This window comes from Diceros bicornis, chromosome X (genome assembly GCF_020826845.1).
Source record: "Diceros bicornis minor isolate mBicDic1 chromosome X, mDicBic1.mat.cur, whole genome shotgun sequence".
Classification (NCBI taxonomy): domain Eukaryota; kingdom Metazoa; phylum Chordata; class Mammalia; order Perissodactyla; family Rhinocerotidae; genus Diceros; species Diceros bicornis.
In genome coordinates, this window is record NC_080781.1 from 96199438 (window position 1) to 96216482 (window position 17045).

Consider the following 17045-nt stretch of genomic DNA (forward strand, 5'->3'; position numbering starts at 1 on the left):
GTTCAGGCTCTCAATCCTCCCTCCCACTCAAGCAGGGCAGCGGAAACCCTCAACCCCTCCTCCTCCCCCGTCACCCCGGATCTGGAATGTCTATTTTTCCACCTTGGCATTTCAGGAGACCAGATGTAGTATTTGGCTTTCTCTAATTATCAGGGAGAGGCAGCATTTTCTGTTGGAGTTATTGTCCACTTAGAATTCTTGTGGAATTAGCCCTTTCCCCTGTTCTAACTGCCCCTCAACCTGTTCCTTCTCCCCTCCTCATCTCCCTGTAGTCATTATTTTTCCCCTGAGGCCCTTACCTGCACCTAAATGGCCAGGAAGCTAAGTGTCAGGAAAGGAGGCTGGGAGTGCAAAGTGGAACATTAACTTTCTTCTATGTACTTTTCTGTTCCAATTTTTAAATTTAAAATGCTTTGTTTTCACATTACAGAAATACAATACTTACATTTTGGGGGGAGGAAGAGAATGAGTATTTATCCCAAGATTTCTCTTTTCATTGAGGTACCTTGCTATTTGGCTGAATTAACATATCACATCATAGAAAATATTTTCCAGCTGCTACAAAGGAAAGAGAAAATTTTTAAAACATGTTAATTGCTCACAACCTTTAAGATATACTCTTTAGGAAGAAAAGTAATTTACAATAAAAAATGAGATTTTCTATTAAATAGGAAATCCTCCATAACTTGGTCATGTTTATATTTATCAATTAGAGAATGTTTCTGATGGTACTTCCCAAATAGCTTTAAAAAAAAGCAGGCTAATTAGTTTGAAAATTTGAAACAAGTTTTTCTAAAGCAAATCAACATTTTGTGTATTCAGTACATTAATCCCTGTAGACCCTAATAAGTGTCTTATTTTTGTCCTGTTTTAGACAAATGATCTATCTTTTCCACTTCTGGGAGTTTTCATCTTCATAAATAATTGGCTCAGTTACATGTTGTTAGAGGGATGCAGCCTGCTAGGCCTTGCACCTCTGGCCTGCTTATCTCCAGGGGACCCAGGAGGAGCCTAACTTTGCTGCAGGAGATAATGCCTTTGGGCATATTGCTTAAACTCTGTTTAGTTTCTTTATATAGAAAATGAAAATATCTTCCTCGCAGTTTTTGGGAGTATAAAATGAAATAATGGCATTAAAGCACCTTTCCCTTTTCAGGACATTTTGAGGATTTCTGGAACCATTTCCACCACGCTGGAAAAAAGCAGCTGCCATTCAGGATGTTTCAATCTTCCTAAGGGCAATAAATTCAAATGTTTCACTAATCACATGCTTCTTTCTAAAATTCTGAGAGCTTGCTTGTGATCTCCTGTTTTAGAGGTAAGGACAGTACAGGGAGAGTAGCTTACTAAGGGTCACACAGTCAGTTCTAGGTCTGGCACTGGAACTAATCTCCTGTCTCTCACACCAGTGTTCTGCTCAGCCAACCCAAAACCACTATATCTTGGGCTTTCTGGTGCTCAAATACACACGCTTCCCAGAAGATAGAATAATGTGACAGAAGAACAGGTGAAATAAAATGACATAGGGTGAGGGTTTTTTCTTTCCCCATAATCCACTGAGCTCTTTATTCTGCCTCATAAGGGGGCACCGAAACTTATACAAAACTAAAGTAGACGTTTATGACTTCTCCTGTTATTTTTCAAATGCTATCTCTGAGAGCTATGCAATTGTTATTGGCAAATTTGTGACTTTTACCAAAGACTGAGGTGAGGTTGAAGGGTAACCAATATCTGTTGAAGGGTTTATACTAGCCAAGTACTTTGAGCCAAGTGTTATCATTTAGAATTCCCAAGAGTCAGTTCTATGAGGTGTATGTTATTATTCCCTTCTTTCAGATGAGGAACCTCAGGCTCACAATGTGTACCTGACGATGACTCTGCAGGCAGCACAGCTTCCTGGCAAATAATGTCACCAGGGCTCTGGAGTCAAGCATTACTTTTTTTTTTTTTTCATTTTGAATCCTTTTCCCCAAATGAAATCCTAGTATAATTATAATAATAGCTTGTACACAATAGTGCACTTGCCAGGCACTATTCTCAGGATTGTAGATGTGTTAACTCATATAAGTTACTTTAAAATATATATATAAATGTACTAAGAATAAAGTAAAAACTACATTCAAAAATCTCACTCCTGTCCCAGGCTGTTTTTTTTTTTTTTTTCACAATCCGCTGCCAAACCAACCCTGCTCCACAACAGCCAAGGACCAGATTGCAGATGAAATGGAGGCTGGGGGAGGGGCGATGGATGTAGGAGTTCTTAATCCTGGGAAAAGAAGGCAGGAAGAGAATTCTTGAAAGAAGTAGAAAAGTTTAGTAGCTCCAGAAAAAGATGCAGCCCCTCCCTAGTAATCAGAGAAAGGCAAATAACATTTTTCCCTCTGGAATAGGCAACAACAAAAAAGACTGACAGGACCAAATGTATACGGGGGGAGGGAGCAGAAGGAGGGCCCATTTCTGCCGCGCTTTTGATGGGAGTGGAAAGTGGGGACCCGAGCTCACTGGTGACGTAGGTCTCACGTGACCAGGAGTCGACGTGTGCAGAAGTCCTGCTAGTCTGGTCCTTGTTCCCGTCTGGGTACCAGCTTCCTTCAGCAGCGCGGACGGTGGGGCCTGAGGCCAGGGGAAGGAGAAGGAATCAACTTGCTGGACTTTTGCAGGTTGGTGTCAAAATAGGTGCTGCCTAGGGATTTCTAGAGTGGGGGTGACGTAGGGCAGAGACTTGAGGGTGTCCTGGTCAAGTCCATCTCTCCACCTCCCACCTCCAGGTCTGCAGGAAATAATGACGCTTGGGAAAGGAACTAGGGGTCCCGGGAGAAAGACAAAAAGACCAGTGCTAGTTTAAAAATTATCATCCTCTGCTGCCTCAGACAGCTTTCCCAACGCCTACCCTGCCCCCTAGCCCCCGCCACAGTCTTAGAGATAGTTTGGAAATAATCTGCTTTTCCTACTCCCTGTGTGATGGGCAATTCGAGCTGACTTGCACTGGGGAGAAGGGGAGAACTGGGGGAAACAGAAGGTGAGAAAGTTTCCATAACCTAGAATCTTAATGAGGAAAAAGGTACGTGGTGCTGGTCTACCTACCAAGCACTCGCCCCACCCCCATCCCCTTCCCCTTCCCCACCCCTTCCCCCTCCCGTTTCCCATTTGTCCGCAGGTCTGTTGTTCATAGCACTTACACAAGGGTAAAAAAGGTGAGGAAGAAAGTGACTGGATCAGTACAGGTAGGTGAGGGGAATATTATAAAGATCCCTGGGGTGGAGGTGGGCGAGGGCGGGACAGATGTTGTGGGCCCCACTTTTCCTCTCTCTCACCTTCTCCAAGCATACTCTGCTCTAAGAGGGTCTTGCGTTATGCCCTGTGCGGGAGAAATTGTTGAGTAGGGCCTTGAAAACGGCTGGAGGAAGGGACAAGCGAGAGGTGAGCAGGTGGAAAGTGGAGGTAAGAGCCCCGGGCTCAGCCCTGATTGCTGACTGAGTCTCCCAGGTGGAAGATATTTGATGAGAGCTCTGAATCAAAGAAAGCAAATACTGAGACTGTCCAGAGCACTGGTCCATTCACCAAGCTTTTGACTTACTGTCTCCTTCTTGCTTCCTAGAAGTAATTGTATTTAAAGAGGAGTAAATAGAAAGGAAGGAAGGAAGAGAGACACAAGATGAAACCCTGTCAAAAAATTGAAGGAAGACCAGAAAATGAGAGTGAACCAAAGCTTGAGGAAGAGCCAAAGCCTGAGGAAAAGCCAGAGGAGGAGGAAGAGCCAGAGGAGGAGGAAAAAACAGAAGGAACTTTTAGAGAAAGGCTGATTCAATCTCTCCAGGAATTTAAAGAAGATATACACAACAGGCATTTAAGCAAGGAAGATATGTTTAGAGAAGTAAATGAAATAGATGAGATAAGGAGAGTAAGAAACAAACTTATAGTGATGCGTTGGAAGGTTAATCGAAACCATCCTTACCCCTATTTAATGTAGTTTACCTTGATTTTTATTTTTTCTGATATTAACATTGCCATATAGCTTTCTTTTGATTTGAATTTTCTTGATATACCCTTGTCCATCTTTCTACTTTTAATTTGTTGCTATTAGTGGTTTTAGATGCATCTCTTGTTATCTGCATCTCATTGTGTATCATATTTTGAACCAATCTACAAATCTCTGCCTTTTAATAGGAGAGCTTTACTCATTTGTACAAAAAGAGTTTCCTGACAAGATATAAAATAAAAAAAGGTTACTAAGTAATATGTGGATATCATATTTTTGAAAGAATAGTACATTTGTATAATACATATATGCACAGAAAATGCATGAAGGATGAAAGACAAAAAGTACAGTCGGGTAGGATTATGAGTGATTTTTTTATTCTGCTTATTTGTATTTTTCCTTATTCCTAGAATGTACACACATTATTGTTAAAATAATAAAAAGTTTATAATAAAAAAATAAGTAACCAACAGCACTTATCAGTTTATTTCTAAAGGCACTGGGGCACTTAATATTTGTTGACAGAACTTTAGAAGCAAATGTCAACTCCAAATAACCACCAGACCACTTAGCTAGAAGAATAGGTTTTAAATCTTTTCTCATCTGCAAAATAGAGATAATAATGATCTCTTAAGGGATCTTGTGAGGACCAAATAAGGTAATGACTATGAGCTTATATTTGACAGGTTTTTTTCCCTATCTGCCCATGCAGGATCCCAACTCCTGAGGGATTTGTTTCAGCTATTTGGGAGGGCGGAGAAAGTAGTTCTCACCTGTGCTTCAGAACAAATCCAGGCAACTGTTAGGTGCCACCTTTATGTTCTTCTCCTGCTGTGCCTGCCCAACCTCCCATCCCCCTCCCCTTGATAATACCAAGTATATGTGGTGTTCCTGCCCCTTCATTCCAGGTCCTGTACCTTTCAGGCTCCTATCTTTGATGATGTGCTGGAATTCTCAATTAGTGAAGCCCAACATATTTCTTTGGAACTCCCAATGGGCTGAATCCCCAGACTGACATCTACAGAAGTGGGAAGAATGCCCATCTCTTCTATTTAGATGGACATTTATGCAGGGCCATGATATCTTATAGATATCTTGGCAACTTTGGGATTTTAATCACGTGCCCCCTCTTCCCCATAAAACTCAGACACAATGGGTCTGTTTAGGGGTTGGACCAGAAAACAAGTCTGAATAACAGATGTTATGATTTAGTCAGAGTTGCATCTCTGAGTCTAAAGATTATAGTTTTATCATTCTGACTCTTATTTCCTTAGGGTGATCTCTCCCAGAAGACCTGCAGCAGGCCTTCCTCACTAGATCAACAGATACCCCTAGACCTGTGAAAATTTTAAAGGGAAATTCAAGTCAGATTTGGGGATACTCTCATCCTTACCTGGAAACATATAAGAATGCTATGTACTGTGTATCTATATCCACATCCAAATCTATATATATAACTATATATGTGTATATTGCTCACAGTTGTGCCAGTTGTGTGTTATTTTATTTTTCCTCTATGATGCTCTTTTTGGGGCAATTCATGTCTCCAGACTATTCTTCAAGGTTGCAACAGCCTGATAGATGCTGGTTGGGCCGGATTCCAGCTAGAGTGAGATGAGGGTCCCACCAGAGGCTCACTGTGGCAGTTTTACAAGACAGGATGAATCCAGCCCCCTGGCGCTCTGAGGGGTGGCACTGGGGCAGCATGTGGAAGGGCTCACCCAAGCCACACTCTTCTCCAGGGTGAGTCTGACTTTGGTTTCTCCACTCCAGCCTGTAGCAGGCATCAGACCCTCCTAGGCTGATGGCTGGGCTGTCCTGGACATACTTACCTGGAGGACTATGACTATCTCTATCGCAGGTCAGAGCACTAGACTTCCTTTTCCCTTTTTTTCCTTCACAAGGGGGCTTGATGGGAACTTTTTATAGGGAAGAAGATAAGACCTAAAAATTCACTAACTAAAAACATTGATTGTGATAGTCTTTGTCCCAGCTATGACTACTCTGGATGTAATCAGATAACTTGGAGTTAAAGTAGAAGGGCCTGGTGGTAGGTGGAGATGATTTTAGATAGTACACAAATATTTTAAATTGTAATATCCGTGCATTTATTTGAATGTGTATTAATGAATACTCTCTGTTTAAGACAAATGATGATAGTTTAGATTTAGGGTAGCATTATAATGTTTCCTTTTCTAAAAAGTATTAGAATTAAATATGTGAGTCAATTTGAATACAAACATGAAGTAGAACACAATATTAATGGCACAGGTGGTACACAGATATGGCAAAAATCATCCTAATGGGAAATATGCCAATAATATCTGGAAACACCTGTCAAGAACTGTGCAGTCTGAGATTTTACCCTACTTACAAGTTAACAAGTTAATCTGTTTAATGGCAGAAGACACTAGAATCGCGCGTCAGAAACAAAGGACATTACTCATCTCAAAAGCAGTAGCCAGAGATTCATACTGGTTTGTATCAGTTTCCCATGATCTTTAAGGCCCGTGGGGTAACACAGGGCCCATTATGGATGCCTGTTGATACAGTGCGCTGTGTTACAGGAAGGAAGCCCTGAGTTTGGAGAATTCACTGCTTTTACAGTAAGCAGAAGCAAGTCTGATCTGTGTCCAGAGAAGGACATTAGTTACCTCATCCCTCCAAGTTGCTTGCTGCAAACACAACTCTGAGAAATGGCCTGCCTGCGTAAAGAGTGGTCAGGGCCTTACATTCTTGGTATACTCAGTAAGAACATGCAGTGATGCTCAAGACCCAAGGCGGATTGCCTCTCCCAGTAACAGTTTTCTCTGTGCAATAAATCTTTTTTTTTTTTAAGAGAACTGAACTTCTTAAACTTTATTTATTTATTTTCCCCCCAAAGCCCCAGTAGATAGTTTTATGTCACAGTTGCACATCCTTCTAGTTGCTGTACGTGGGACGCGGCCTCAGCATGGCCGGAGAAGCGGTGCGTCTGTGCGCGCCCGGGATCCGAACCCGTGCCGCCAGCAGCAGAGCGCACGCACTTAACCGCTAAGCCACGGGGCGGGCCCTGTGCAATAAATCTTAATGTGATTGGCAAGCCTTTCCTAACATCACAAATTTTGATTTATAATTCCAATTTAAATAAAGCAGATAATGCATTATACTGTAGGGTGTAAACAGGGCATTTGTAACTCTTTCTAGTTTTTACTTAAATACATAGAATTTTGGCTGAATCCTAATTAACTGAACGAAAAGATCAAATAAGAAACTAAAAGTAAATAGTCTATGAACTTTAAAATTACAGTAAGATATAGCTACCATGACACACAAAATAAAAGAAGCAAAGGAGCAAGACCAATGGATTTATCAGGGTGCTAATGACAGGGGTAATCTTATGCAAAAATTTTCACTGAGAAACTGACAGGAGAGTGTATGTGTTTGAAAGTCAGTCCCAGATCCCATACACACATAATCACCACTGCCTCTATAAAGGAAAAGGCAAAAGCTAAGAGAAAAGCTGTTCTGTTCCCTCTACAAGGAAAGTTCAAGGTAGGGTAAGGGTTGAGAGGGGGGCCTCTCATACATAACAGTATCCAAAAGCAGTTATTTGATAATCTGACACCTGTGTTTTGCAAAAGCCTTAGCAAAAACAGCTGCGTCATTTGATGGATAATTTAGTTGGGTATGGAGCATCTTTTCATGTACTTATTGGTCACTTGTACATCTTATTTTGAGAAATGTCTATTCAAATATTTTGCCTGAAACCCCCTTAATATTTTTGGTATAGTTTGGGTAAATAATCTATTTAAAATAATGAGTTAAATCCATATGTACTACATGTACATCATGCATTATTAAAAGAAAAATTGAGGACAGGATGTATGGTATAATATATACACACACATAGATGTATACACATACCCACAAATATCAAGATAAGTTCCTTTAGCTCCTAAAAGGAGGGATCATGTCTTTTTAAGTGGTATTTTGATATCTCACCAGGCCTCTTGCTCTCTGGTTGTTTAAGAAATAATTATTTTCTTTAAATTTCTCCTAATGGATAATTCTATTATCCTTGCATTGTAACTGTCAAAATAGTTTCTTGAACTTACACAGAGTCCTTCTTCCCTTCCATGAACTCTGAGTCCTTTTCCAGATGTTATATCATTAACTTACTATTTAATAGAAAAGGAAAGTGAAGCTTAGAGAGATTCAGTGTTTTGGCCAAGGTCCCCCAGCTGTTAAATGGAATGCCTGCCTAAGGTCAAAGCCCTTGTTCCTAATCTCTGCTTTGCAGCAGTTGGTATTTAATAAATAGTAACAACAACAGCAACACTGCTGTGCTGAATGAATTCCCGTCATTTCCTCAAAGCTCCATGCCATTTCAAGTCCTGGTCTTGGTTCACACAGTTCTCCCTGCCTGAAACACTCTCTCAACCACTCCTCACGCACTTAGCCTGGATAACTCCTACTCATCCATCCCAGAATAGATGTTACTTCTTTTTTTAAAACAGCTTTATTGAGATTTAATTCACATACCACACAATTCACCCACTTAACAGTGTACAATTCAATGGCTTTTAGTATATTCACAGTTATGTGCAACTATCACCACAGACAATTTTAGAACATTTTCAAGTCAAAAAGAAACACCATACCATTAGCTGTGACCCCTCTCTCATGCCTCTATCCCTCCAGCCCTAAGCAAACACTAAACTGCTTTCAGTCTCTATGGATTTCTCTATCCTGGACATTTCATAAGATAGTGCTCATATAAAATATAGTCTTTTGTGACTGGCTTCTTTCACTTGGCATATGTTTTCAGGGTTCATCTATTGTGTAGCATGTATTTCTTCATTTCTTTTTACAGCTGAACAATATTCTATTGTATGGATATGCCACATTTTGTTTAGTCATGAATCCATTGATGGATATTTGCGCTGTTTCCATATTTTGCTTATTTTGAATAGTGCTGCTATGAACATTTGTGTACAAGCTTTGTGAGGACATATATTCTTATTTCTCTTGGATAGATATCTAGGAATTGAATTGCTGGGTCACACAGTAACTCTGTGCTTAATCATTTCAGGAACTGCCATACTGTTTTTCAAACTGGCTGATCGTTTTACATTTCCATGAGCAGTGTGTAAAGGTTCCAATTTCCCATAGGGTTCCAATTTCCCATATCTTTGACAATACATTTTATTATCCGACTTTTTGATTCTAGCCATTTTAGTAGGAGTGAAGTGGTATCTCATTGTGGTTTTGATTTGCATTTCCCTGATAACTAGTGGTATTTTGCATCTCTTCATGTGTATATTGGCCATTGTATATCTTACTTGGAGAAATGTCTATTCAAATCCTTTGCCCATATTTTAATTGGGATATTTGCTTTTTTATTATTCAGTTAGAAGAGTTTTTATATGTTCTGGATACAAGTCCCTCATCAGGAACATGATTTGTACATATTTTCTCCCATTCTGTGGGTTATCTTTTCACTTTCCTGATGGTGCACTTTGATGCTCAAAAGATTTTAGTTTTGATGAAGTTCAATGTATTTATTCTTTTGTTGTTCATGCTTTGTTATGTATAAGAATCATTTGCCATATCCAAGGTCATGAAAATTTACCCCGATATTTTTTTAAAAGAATTATATCATTTTACCTCTTACATTTAGGTCTCTGATCCACTTTTAGTTAATTTTTTTGTATATGGTGCGAGGTAAGGGTTTAATTTAATTAGTTTGCAAGTGGCTATCTAGTTGTTCCAGCACTATTTGGGAAAGGACTGTTTTTTCCCATTGAATGGTCTTGGCACCTTTGTCAAAAATTGGCTGACACATGGTTTTAGTTCTGGACTCTTAATTCAATCTATATGACCTATCTATCTATCTTGTGCCAGTATCACACTGTCTTGATTACCACTGCTTTGTAGTAAGTTTTGAAATCAGGAAATGTGAATCCTCCTACTTTATTCTTTTCCAAGATTGTTTTGGCTGTCTAGGGTCCCTTGCAATGCCAATATGAATTTTAGAATCAGCTTGTCAATTTCTACAAAGAAATTAGCTGGGATTCTGAAAGAAATTGCATTGAATCAGTAGAGCAATTTGGGAAGTATTGCCATTTTAACAATATTAAATTTTTCAATTCATGAACGTGGGATTTTTTTTCCATTTAATTGCATCTTCTTAATTTCTTTCAATAATGTTTTGCAGTTTTCAGAGCATAAATTTTGTACTTCCCTTATTAAATTTATTTCTAAGTATTTTATTATTTTTGATGCTACTATAAACAGAATTATTTTCTTAATTTTCTTTTCATATTGTTCATTGCAAGTGTATAGAAATACAATTGATTTTTGTACATTGATCTTGTATCCTGCAACCATGCTGAAGTTGTTAGTTCTATTAGTTTGTCAGTGGATTCCACAAAACTTTCTATATATAAGATCATGTCTTCTCTAAATAGAGATAGTTCTACTTCTTATATTTCAATCTGGATGTGTTTTTTTTCCTTGTCTAATTGCCCTGGCTAGAACTTCCAGTGCCATGTTGAATAGAAGTGGTGAGAGCCCACATTTTTGTCTTATTCCTGATCCTAGGGGTAAGGCATTCAGTGTGTTCACCATTTAGTATGGTATCAGCTGAGGGTTTTTCACAGTGGCTTTTATCATATTGAGGAAGTTCCTGATTTGGGGATGTTAAACCAACCTTGCATTCTGGGATAAATCCCACTTGGTCATGATGTATAATTGTTTTTGTATGTTGCTGGATTTGTTTTTCTAGTATTTTGTTGGGGATTTTTGCACCAATATTCATAAGAGATACTGGTCTATAGTTTTTTCTTGTCATATCTTTGTCTGATTTTGGTTCTAGGGTAATACTGGTCTCATAAAATGAGGGAAGAAGTGTTCCTTTCTTTTTTTTGGAAGAGTTTGTAAAGGATTCTTCTTTAACTTTTAGGTAGAATTTAGCAGTGAAGTCATGTGCGCCCATGCTTTTCTTTGTGAGTAGTTTTTTTTATTATTATTACTAATTCAATCTGTTCACTTGTTACAGCTCTATTCAGATTGCCTATTTCTTCTTGGGATAGTTTTGGTAGTTTGTGGGTTTTTTTTGGAATTTGTCCATTACATCTAAGTTTTCTAATATAATGGCATACACTATTTCATATTATTCCTTTATAATCCTTTTTCATATCTATAAGGTCAGTATTAATGACCTCTCTTTCATTTCTGATTCTAGTAACTTCAGTTTTCTCTTCATCTCTCTCTCTCTTTCTCTCTCTATCTCTCTCCCTTTCTGGTCAATCTAGCTAAAGGTTTGTCAATATTGTTGATTTTTTCAAAGAACCAGCTTTGGTTTCATTAATTTGCTCTCTTTCCATTCTCCATTTCATTAATTTCTGCTCCAATCATTATTATTTCCTTCCTTCTGCTTGCTTTATGTTTGAATTCATCTCAAAGTATTTTCTAATTTGCCTTTTGATTTGTTCTTTGATGCACTGGCTATTTAAGAGTATTTTGCTTAATTTCCATATATTTGTGAGTTTCCTAATTTTTTTCTGTTATTAATGTGAAGTTTTATTCCATTGTGCTCAGAGAACATATCTTGTATTATTTCTAACCTTTTAAATTTATTGAGGTTTGTTTTATGGCCTATCACATGGTCTACCATGAAGAATGTTCCACGTGCACTTGAGAAGAATGTGCATTCTGCTGTTGTTGGGTCGAGTATTATATATGTCTATTAGGTCTAGTGGGTGCACAATGTTCTTAAGTCTTCTATTTCCTGGTTTATCTTTTGCCCAGAAGAGAATTGAGGTCACAGGGCAAATTACTGAACTCAAAAAAGGAGAGACAAACAGGTAGATACAGAGAATCACAATTTCCTGGAGCAAAATCCATGAACAGAAACTTCCCCAGGAAACATTACTGAGGTAGGAAAACCTAAACTTTAATTGCTGAATTGCTGGAAGTTCAACGTGGAGAAATCTGCAAGTTAAAACTCCAGAGGGGCCCAGTCTTAGGGGGTGCTCCCACACTTTTTTATGAATTTTACCTCCAGAGCCCTATGAGGTTCTCACAGTGAATAGTGGGGGAAAAAACTCTGGTGCTCTGGCAGGGGGAAGGGAAAAGCAGCCATTTTTAAATACACCCAGAGCATTCTATTCTTCTTAATAAAGCCTTCCATCAAGAGAAACTATTTTACCAGAGCCTATCTTATTAGAGTTTTATCAGAGCCTAACAAACCTAGAGGAAGGGAAATATCTAACTTCAATCTCCTCTAGTAATTCTGTCCCACCTGAGGGTGGGATGGGGGACTGAGAAGCACTTGTTAAGGTCACAACCATGACCCTACCCAGCTGTTAGGCTCCTTTAATTGCCAGTTGATTAATCTATTATTTTCAATAATGCCCTTGGGCATCAATTGCTCTGCAGACTAATTTAATCAAATTTGGGCTCCCTCAAAGGAACAGTTTCAATGATCAGTGTTTGATACTTGTTCCAACCCAAGGAGGGAGGACTCCTTCCAGCCATCTCCTTCCCTGCCTCTTTAAAACAATCTAGCCAACCTAGAGTTAACCAGTATCTTCACCAAATCCATGAATCACTTCCCAATTGCTTCCACTAAAACCACCACTGTTTTTTGAGCATCCTTGACTTGAACTTCTCCATGCACTGTTACAAATGAAGTTCCATTGGGAGAATGTTAGAATATACGTGCTATGGCTTCCTTTACTCCTCAGGCAAAATCTCTGAGCTAGGGCTCTGAATCTGGGGGTGGGGACAATGGTACTCCTTTCTGAGTGATACTCCTGCTTTAGGAGCTGATGTCTCAGTGATAGAGAGGAAACAGCAGCCCAAGGTCCTCTCAGCTTGCTTCTCATAGGGTGGAACCATGCCTTACAAGCCAAGCCAAGAGTGATCAGGGTCACAGTATTCTCAGTAGTTCCATGCCCATGAGACAGTCTCCATTCCATTAGTGGGGGCTGGTTTGAAGGAGAGAGCCTCCACCTCTCAACTACACTCACCAGGAGCTTAACCTCAGTAGAGGGGCAGGATGAGAAATGCTGATGTCCTCCTCTTCCCAGGAAGAAAGCCCCATGGCTGGGAGCTGCAGGAGAGGATACCCTGTGTTCTTGGCTGACAGGAGTGCAGTTTATGCCTCCATGACCTGGGAGTGAGGAGGGAGGGAGAGGTCTAAGTTCAAACACCGCAGACTTTTGCTTTTTTTATGGAATTTTTATAGATTTTCTTGAATAGATGTTTCTCCACTTGATATATGCCCTTAAGACCATTTCCAGAGGCTTTAAATTCTTTTGATTTGTTTTATAATTTTCACCAGTTTCACTGAAGAGCAAGTCCACAGAGCTCCTCACACTGTCATGCCAGAAGTTGACCTCCTAGACATTACTTTTTCCTAGACGACTTCACTGGTGACTAGGTTAAGTCCTCTTATTCAGCGCTCCAACTGCCCCTTCAGTACTTATCACACTCTCCTTCTGGTTTCCTCCCATTAAACCATGAGCTCCATAAGTATATGAAGTCTGTATCTGCCTTGTTCTCTTTTATATCTCCAGGGCCTTGTCTGGCACACAGTAGAGGCTCAATAAATTATGGTTGAACTAAAAGTATATTTCTTTTATTTTTATTAAGTGGAAAGAGCTATGTCCTCGGACTCAGGACTCCTAAATATGGTACTGATATTGAGATGTGGAATGGGCAGGCAATGCCTAGCACAGAAAAAACATCAAACAATAGATGAATTAAAGATTGATTGAGACATAGATTTGGGACTTATTAATAAATGAAACTGAGTAGAGGTTAAGAGCACGGACTTAGGAACTAGACTATATAGGTTTGAATTCCTGCTCTACCATCTGTTGCTTAGCCTTGCTGTCTTACAATTCTCTTATTTGTAAAGCGGGGGATAGTATTAGCACCTACCTCATAGGATTTGAGAGAGGATAAAATGCAATAGTGAATATACATATACAACAATGCCTGGCATATATCAGCATTTATATAAGTGCTATTTTATTTTATTTTCCTCACTATGTATGTTTAAGAAAACTAGGATAATTCTGTACATGATATTTCATAACGTGATTTGGAAAGAAAAATAATTAATGATTTTTTTTCTACTTGCAAAAAGGATACATTTTCCTTAGAGACAATTTAGAAGATAGAGGTAATCACCACCTGATGACCAGCATCAGAATTGCATCTTTAATCTTAAAGATCAGGACCACTAAATGAGAAGAGATGAGGGAGGAGCAGGGGCACCAAGTCACCAGGCATAGGTTTCTAATTGTAAAATGTGGCACAAGATACTGTCTTGTTACTAATGCCTGAATCTCAGATTCGTGACAGGAAGTGTAGCACCTGACTCAGGAGCTGGGATAGGGGTATAAAGTGGGGAGGAAGAAGAGAGGAAGGGAAGAGGCATGTGTTTGTGTGTGTGTGTGCGTGTGTGTGTGTCTGTGTGTGTGTGAGAAAGAGAGAGAGAGAAAGTTTACTCTTTAGCTAGAGATAGACAAAAATCATCTGTACTAGCAACACATAAAAATTATCAGTTTTACTAGTCTTTAAAAATAATTTCTTGCTTATTCACATATCTACTTAATTTATTGTAGAATATTTGGAAAACCATAACTCTCCTTTGGTTTTATATACAATATGTATAAACCTACAAGGTAAATAAATAAATAAATAGTATTAGCCAAGACAGCACAGGTGGCTCTATTTCTAGTTCTGACACTATCTTGTTTGGTAACCTAGGCAAATCTCTTCATTTTTTCTGTGTCTAAGTGTCTCAATTTGTACAATAGTTTCTTGCACTAAAATAATTCTAGGCTTGTTCCAGTTTTGACAAACCATGATCTGTGAAAGCTTAGGACTGCTAGTGAGATCATAAATCCTACCCTATAATTCAAAATTAGGCAAAGGCACAGAAAACATGACTATAAAATCCCATGTTCTATAAGCCTGCTAATCCATTTTTTTGGCCTCACAGTTTATTTTGTTCTCCAATCCTTTCTGATGACTTTGCACATCAGTACCCAATCAGTACACAGGTGGATAATTGTGGACAAATATGCTAAACTTTTTTTCGTAAAAATTGATTTCTTAGAAATCCTTAAGGCAAGAAAAATATGGGTGGAACAAGGCTGTGAGAATTCCATTTTAGGTCCTATTGAAAAATTATCTTGTATTTAATAATCATAATCAAACAAGTATCACTAACATATTGACTGCCTCGTCTAGCTGTAAGGTAAGAAAGGGATTGTAAGAGGCACACACCAGTAAGGTGTGTGACAGTTTTAAAATATGGCTGCAAATTATTTGGCACTCCTCCCATCAAGAGTTGGAGTCTAGGGGCCGGCCCCGAGGCGCAAGCGGTTAAGTGTGTGCGCTCCGCTGTGGCAGCCCAGGGTTCACCGGTTCGGATCCCGGGCGCGCACGGACGCACCACTTGTCAAGCCATGCTGTGGCGGTGTCCTATATAAAGTGGAGGAAGATGGGCATGGATGTTAGCCCGGAGCCAGTCTTCTTCAGCAAAAAGAGGAGGATTGGCGGATGTTAGCTCAGGGCTGATCTTCCTCACCAAAAAAAAAAAAAAAAGAGTTGGAGTCTATAGTCCCTCCCCTTGAATCTTGGAAGAGGACTTATGACTGTTTCAACCAATGGAGAACAGTAGAACTGATCCTATGTGACTTCCAAGGCTAGGTCATAAAAGGCCATATAGCTTCTACCTTGTTTACAGGGAACATTTGCTTTTAAAGCCCTGAGATGGCATTTTGCACAGGTTACATGTGGGAACTCTGGTTGATAGTCCCACATGAACCTGTCCTTCAGCCATCTCAGTCTCATCTGTTCTAGGACCCAGCTGTTTGAGTCATCTACAGCCTTTCAAGTTACCCTCAGCCAGACCATCTTAGCTGAGGTCTCAGACATCCTGGAGCAGAGAAGAGTAGTTCCTGCTATATACTTTCTGAATCTCTGACTCACAGAATCTGTGGGCATAAATATCAGTTATAGTTTGCACCAGTGAATTTTAGGATGGTTTGTTACCTATCAATAGATAACTGGAAGAGTTACATGTCATGCTGCAGGTGATAGCCATAGGTACACAATAATCTTGAAGCCACTGTGTTAGCAAGTCAGCCAAACAGAGTTGGGCAAGTGTGAGAAAACATGAGAAAAGGAATGCAGAGTTTAAAATTAGCAGCTCATTTTTGGAGGGAAAAATTTCACATAAACTTTTGCATTTCTGATATCTCTTGGGAAAAAAGAAAGGAATATTTGGCAACCTTGGGCCTGAATAGCCTCATGACAATAATTGGCAAAAGGTGAGGAGAGGCTGTCCCATTTTGATAGAGCACATGCTCCCTAGTTTAACTAGATTCCTGCTCAGCTAGCTTCATTCACATGTGTTACCTGTGGCCACGTGAGTTGCAACCCCTGAACTAACAAGGCCTACCGAGTACAAGAACCTTGCTGGATGCTAAAACTGAATTAGCAATGGAACTTAAATGGGACTAGCAACAGTAAGGCAAGGTAAAGTGACCTTTATGAACATTCCTGCATAAGTTTCCTGATACTCCTCTAAGTTCATCACAAAGTCAGGGGAAAGTAGGAATGGTGCTACCCTAGGCCTGAAGCTAGAACGGTCAAGGGAATTCCCTTCGCCCATATATAGCCTAGCTCAATTAATCAGTTTAGGAGACTATACAGGACAGAATTTCTTTTCTACCGGAGTCCTAAATAACAGGAAAGAGTGGCCATGGATGTCTGGTGTCTCAAGATATCATCTGCAGTCCCTGAAATAAAGAATATAATATCCCTCAGGTCTCTAATAGATAATGAGGTGCCAAATATTTGCAACTTTCACATTCAGTCATCTTAGCCTCAGAGCTCTGTTATTATTTCAGACTAGATCTCTTGAATGAAATACATTATCTCTCAAATGTTCCAAACTCTTACAGTAACACCGTTAAAATTTGGTCAGGTCCATTCTCAATTCTTCAAAGTTCTTGGCATCAAAGTTATAATGACCATAGCTTATAGGGAAACTAGT

At 39.4% G+C, this 17045-nt stretch overlaps 1 protein-coding gene across 4 annotated transcripts; it reads left to right on the forward strand.

The window, feature by feature from the left end:
* Nucleotides 1-2543: 2543 nt before the first annotated feature.
* On the forward strand, nt 2544-4237 carry TCEAL9 (transcription elongation factor A like 9). Of its 4 annotated transcripts, none has more exons than XM_058536411.1 (3): nt 2544-2660; nt 3158-3224; nt 3602-4237. In XM_058536411.1, the coding sequence occupies exon 3, from the start codon at nt 3656-3658 to the stop codon at nt 3968-3970; it is 315 nt and encodes a 104-aa protein (XP_058392394.1). In that variant the 5' UTR covers nt 2544-2660; nt 3158-3224; nt 3602-3655; the 3' UTR covers nt 3971-4237. The 4 variants fall into 4 exon arrangements, with proteins under 4 accessions (XP_058392394.1, XP_058392395.1, XP_058392396.1 ...); XM_058536410.1 differs by having other exon boundaries at nt 2545-2660; nt 3599-4237; XM_058536412.1 differs by lacking the exon at nt 3158-3224 and having other exon boundaries at nt 3599-4237.
* Nucleotides 4238-17045: the final 12808 nt, after the last annotated feature.

Excerpts from the sequence above, each read along its gene's own strand:
- TCEAL9 (XM_058536411.1), top strand. The coding sequence starts at position 3,656 with ATGAAACCCTGTCAAAAAATTGAAGGAAGACCAGAAAATGAGAGTGAA.